This window comes from Aspergillus pseudonomiae (assembly GCF_009193645.1).
Source record: "Aspergillus pseudonomiae strain CBS 119388 unplaced genomic scaffold BDV37scaffold_155, whole genome shotgun sequence".
NCBI classification, from domain to species: domain Eukaryota; kingdom Fungi; phylum Ascomycota; class Eurotiomycetes; order Eurotiales; family Aspergillaceae; genus Aspergillus; species Aspergillus pseudonomiae.
Window position 1 is genome coordinate 42016 of NW_022476147.1, and position 6000 is coordinate 48015.

Below are 6000 nucleotides of genomic sequence, written 5' to 3' on the forward strand. Positions count from 1 at the left end.
GTGTATACTGTGAGAAGCGAGATGCTGTGTGAAATCAACGCGTGCGAGGGAAAGTTGTGGAAATTGCTGAAAACCTCCATAGTTTCAGTATAAATCTGACTTGACCGGACGAAAGTCAAGCAGGACGATACCTGAACTGAAGCCGGGGAGGCTTGACACGGAGTATGATCCAAGTTATCCAAAACTTCCAAAGAAAATTAACTTCCGTCGCGTTGCAGCCCTTGCATCGGCCGAGCCATCCCTAGGCTCGACCATTCATGCCAGTCAGGCCCGGTTGTTGGCTTCGAGTGGGACAGGTTCTGGGAAAATCAAACCTAATAACCCACCTCCGTGCTGTATCCATGTCGATCGGACACCTTCCTAGTGTGGTATCTAGAAACGGTAGGAAGGGGTCATGTTGCCCGCGGCCGCGCCTCTCAAGGCATAGTTCCTTCGGTAACCTATCCAATCTCCTTGATCTCAATTTCCTCCTCTCGATGTCACTCAGGAGTCGAATAAGACCGCAGCGTCTTTTCATCTCCTCCATGTACCGTTCCCATGAAGGAGAGAATTTCACAGTGGACGGGAGCGAAAGACAGGCATATACTTCTTCAGCTCTTGTAACATACGCATTCTAGGGATATAGGTCTCCAAAAACAGTGTGTATCAATGCATAGTCAACTAATTCATAAAGGGTGGTTGCTATTAAATATATTAAGAGCCGGCCATGCTATGTCACATGTCCCACCAATTGGTCGTCTTGGTTGTGGACGACTTGCGCCTCACGAAAGTAATAGAAGCCAAAACTCTTTTCTTACTCCTTGAGCCAGCTGTGAATTGAAGCTTTCTCTTGACTTTGGACATGATCCCCTGATTGGGGGGATTGCTCTGTCGCAAGGCTTTGCGAACTAACGGAGATGTCTCCTCCTGACGGGCTGTCCGACGGATCGGCTCTGGGCCGCTGCAATCCCCATATCTTGCCCCTGACATCTCCAGCTTTTCTTGCACATTGAACATTTTCATCTGGCACTGGGGAGTGCGGAATCTCTCTTCGGATCTCACTGGTCGAACTGCGGAGATACCGGAAGAGAGATGATTGGAAGGATCCGCCACCTCTCTTGTATCTGTAGTGCTATCCTTTGGGAGTGAACCAGATTAGAAGAGAACGAACCAAGATCTGATCTTCCGTGTGGATATTTCTGAGTTCAGGCAGGGGTCAATCGTAGTGGGCTATGAAGGTGAATCACCTACCGAAGCTACCAACTTCGAGCTTTGCGGTCGAACATTGTCCCTGTCTAAGTCCTTCTCCGCCTTAATTGGCGTTTTGAAGGGTGATCCCAGGCATAGAGCTTGTGCCATGTGTGGTCAAATGTGCTTGCAAAGTGTACCGCAAAGCTTTCATTGCCAGACAGAGGAAAAGAAAGTGGTCGCCAAGCAATCATGTCACGTCTCAGGACAGTTTTGCTGCATATATAATAGTACACAGCATCTGCGCGTATTTACTGGTGTACTTCAAAAGATTCCAGGCCATAGTAATGCTGTGCATTCCGGTGTTTTGGTCTCCAGACATGCAAGGGATGCTATGACCGCCCGTGGGTCGAATTGTGACGTTCTAATAATCGCAGAGGCCCAAAAGAGCCAGATAACACCACCCGCCACTGCTTCTATGCTAATTCCCGTAGTTTGATAGTACCCAAGCCTTCAGACCTGAGCGTGCTTATGTACGTAAGCTCTGAAAATGTCATTTTTTGTGATACTCTGTCGCTTGTCCTTGGTGGAAGGGCCACCAAGCGCGTGTGGGTAACGGTCTTCGACCTTAATTTACCACATGCTTAATGACCGAGAAATCACGTTTTTCCTCCCCCTTTGTATTGATTGACTGATGAGAAGATATCTCGACTCCCCCTTGCAGGTCTGCCATCCTTCTCCCGGAAACACACCCCGTTGATTCGCCCGAGCCTCCCTGACGTGGACAGCCTGCAAAGGTACATACTTTCAACAGTTGGCACTACGAGGTTTTTGAAGGGGGGGGGAAGAGGAAGGCAGGAAAGTATAAACCCTTCTTATCCTTTGAACTTAATTATCAGGAAATGTGTCATAGTATCCCTAGACAACCTTATATCAAAGCACCTTCCCTCCATGGGGACGAAAGAAGGAAAGATGAGAATCTAACGAGTCATACAAAACTTATAGAATGTCAAGGATGCGGACCACACATAGCACTTATGAATGTACTACTGGTGTGATGACTTTTATTATTACTTGGTAGAATATCCTCAGTCTAGTGCTCGGATACTGACCATGTATGAACTTAAGCAGTAGAGCGATGCAGTGGAAGGGACAAGATCACAGTCCATCGACGGGACAGCGAAATCAGATATTCTGCTATCGTGGTATCTGTATAGTGGAAACTACAAACCAAACACCCTTGCTGGAATATCATCACATATTTGGTGGAGGGTTTCGCAAACCATCCCCTCATCATAGCACATACTAACCTGACTGACCCGCAAAATGAGCGCGCAGGGCAGCGTGCTCCTGCCCACGGGCCGGGCGGGGGGTAAGGGCCCGCCTTCTGAGGGCCACCCCCGAACATTTGTCATTTCGTAACGTAACCGGTAAGCGACCCGCAGCCCAACAGCCATATACAAAATTTAAATAGTTAAAAAATCATTAACTTTGATTCCTATACAAAAACGAGTAATTCTATCGATTCGGGCAGTGCGTAATTTTATGGCCCTGTGCACCACAGCCAGAACATTTAGATGGGGCGCGCCTGGGAGCCGATTCAGAACCCTATCTGCCTGTATGGCTTCATCTGCCTGATTTCGGCGCTCTATAAGGATCCGGGCTTCAGATACTGACGTGCCTCCTTCAAATGTAATCTGTTAGGTAGAACGCTTTCACCTTTTAGCCTGGTTTTCATATACAGCCTGATATTGCTACAGTTGATGCTTCAATATTGTCGCATTATGCAAAGCTTGTTCAGGACCTTTTATTGTTTGATTTAGGCGAATTTTAATAGGTGAATCAGGACTATTATATCGATTTTTAAGCAGCGTTTTGAAGCTAGATTCTGACCTTTTCAGATGCTTGACTTTATGAGGCGTTTTAGGCGCTGAGCTGCCTTGACTGCTAGGTATACTACTCGGAGGTGTAGGGGTCTTAAGCTGAACTGTCAGCTGAGATACAACGCGATCAGGAGATAGCGGAACTAGGCCAGTAGCTCTAAAAGCACTATGGATATTGCTGCTGGTAAAGGATTCGGTATGGGTCTTGGGATATACATCCAAGAAATCAAGTTTATCGATATGATTAAGCCCGCAGCGCATCTTAGATTCGACTAGGCCTCCGTACGTGCCTTTTAAAGGTGGGAAAACAGCAACATAAAGCGGTTGAAGCTTATGTGTAGCGTGCGCAGGCATATAGATTGGTATAATATCATTTTCTGTGCAGGTCTGATCGAATAGAGGTGTTAGATGACTATCGTGGCCATCTAGAATAAGTAAATGGTATTTTCCCACAGATCGGCCGGTAGTAAGAGGTATAAAATGATTCTGTAGCCAACGTAGGCCAATATCATTGCTTGTCCAGCCATTATGACTGACCTCGATCCTCCAAGCAGGTACGACCTTGTCATCCTCCTACCAGGCCTCCATATGCAACTTGCCTTTAAAAATGATGCAGGGAGGTAGAGCCCATCCATTAGAACTAATGCATTCTATGGCTGTAACCCATCCCCGGTTCCCTGGCTGCAATACAAATGGCTTGCCTGGTACGTCAGACCTAGTAATAACTTTGCCCGCAGCTATCAGGCCCATTGCATATCCCGTCTCATCAAATTGTAGATATCGCTTGAAGCTATGCTCTACTTCTGAATAGCCTCGTTTACCTGCTCAAATCAAGCACCTAGGACCTTAGGATCCTCTACTTTAGCACGTTGGTAGCTGTAGCGACGTGCAAAGCAGGTTTTGAGCTCAGATGTACGCCTGGTAAAGTTGTATACCCATTTCTCCCCTACAGTAGTAGGGGGAGAAGTAGTATTACGCTTTAAAAGCAGGATATTGACCATTTCTCGTACGTCTGCATGCCGAGGAGGTACTCCACGCTTATCTAGTGATAAGATCCATTATTTAAGTGACTGCTCCTCACTAGTAATCAATTTATGACTGTTGGCACGTAGATTGCCCCTAAAAGATACTCCCTTCAACCTTCTGCGTAGTGTAGGTTCGGGTATGTTAAAAACCTCAGCTGCCTTCCTAACACTGCTGAATTCATGATTTTTTATAGCTGGTATAGCAAGTAGGGCTCTGCATTCCTGCTCAATGCGTGATTTCGATGATTAGGCATTTTTGGTGGTATGATTGATGTTTTAATTGCCTAAGAAAATAAGGCGCCTTTGAAAACATGGGTGGTGCGTCACCCGCTTACATGCATCGCTCGCCTACCGATTACGTTATATACTGCGTGGGAAACTCTGCGACCCTACGTCTACGGTGTGCTGTTCTCCGCCCACGAACGCACGTAGAGTACGGCGTCACCCTACATATAGGTATTGTTAAATTGCCACACTCCCGGCGGGACGGGAGTATGCATGAATATGAATGTTGATTCAATTAAAAGGCCCAGATACCTACTGAAGTTTGAGTGCACCGATTACTAGGGTATATGTACTGGTGGGTCCACGGAAACAATTCTGGAAAATGGTGAAGATATCCGCATGCGACGTCTATAGTTCCGAGTAATCTTATGGAGTTGCACCTGATTTTGTGAAATCGGTCTGTATCTTATGAGAAATTAAATTCAATATCCCCCAACGCTGGACGCGTAATATCTACTACATAGACCAGGAGCAGCCGCAAGAAACAAGGGTTTATGTCTTCTTAGCGAGACAAGCCCTCTCAATTTTCTACACATGACAATGCCCAAAACACGAATATAGTTGACTGCCTGATATCTTGCAGTAATTTACCACTACATGCATTGTTTAGATTGTCTTTGCCACTACTGAATTGGATATACCCCCCTTCATGTACCCTAGTACTGTCATCCGCATAGATGCGTAATCTACCACCGAGCGAGCCACCTAAACGAGATTTGGCCGAACTGAAAAATTTATGAAAAGTCAAGAAACATCTAGCGACTACACGATTAACCAAATTAGTTTGATATTTATGAAATTAGCTATATACGGGGGCAACTAATTCCAGTATTAGTTCTCTAGGTTCTGAGCTTTCAATAGCTTCTTGCGCAAGCTAACTAGATTCAAATCAAACTCGACAGATAGGTAACTGCAAATAGCTATGGGGAGATTACGATCGATATCCATAATTTCGGCCTTCTAGCCATGCTGATTACGAATAGATGGCGTCGATTAGTGTCCGAATGTCGGTAGTGAGTAGACAGCTAAGGCTGGTCGCTGAAAGTGTGGGTTTCCAGCCAAATACGCGCCAGGTTTAAGGCAAACCAACTCTGAGAGTTTACGGAATGTCAAGGTCCTTTCGCATATAGTGGTGTGATTTGGAAAATTTACGTTGTTGGCCTGATATGTATCTTGGCATGCCTTAGATCTCTGTGTCTCCACCATGTTACGTAAAGTGCTAATCTAAATCAATGCAGCTTTGGTTCGAGCTTTCGGGTCTAATTTACATGGTCCAAGTTTTTGCCATACCGAATGTTTAGCTTAGTTTGGAGCAGCAAATGAATCATTACCTTCGAATATATATTTTGCTTTTTTGAACTCTTCAGGTGGTGGCGTATCCCTACAGTGGGTCCACAACCCTTAAGGTTTGATTCAGACATCGTTATCTTACTGCAAACGGAAATGTACACTGTTATAGTGATACGAGAAAAAGGACCTAGCGAATAGCAAGCAGTAAGATAGATGCGTGGCAACTTAATCATATTACTCAAATCAAATATAGAGTATTTTAGATTTCGATTTCTATCGTATGATTTCAGATGCAAGGAGTGTTTATTTATAATACAAGAACACGGGACTTATACCACTATTCCCAGGTT

The 6000-nt window shown here is 45.3% G+C and overlaps 1 protein-coding gene across 1 annotated transcript; it reads right to left on the bottom strand.

Annotated features, from left to right (window-relative positions):
- Positions 1-714: 714 nt before the first annotated feature.
- BDV37DRAFT_276897 (uncharacterized protein) lies at positions 715-1338 on the bottom strand (the record flags this gene model as incomplete). The annotated part of the gene is made up of 2 exons (XM_032085650.1): positions 715-1116; positions 1231-1338. 2 exons carry the CDS (start codon positions 1336-1338, stop codon positions 715-717), a joined length of 510 nt encoding a protein of 169 aa, XP_031934814.1.
- Between the last annotated feature and the right edge of the window lie 4662 nt (positions 1339-6000).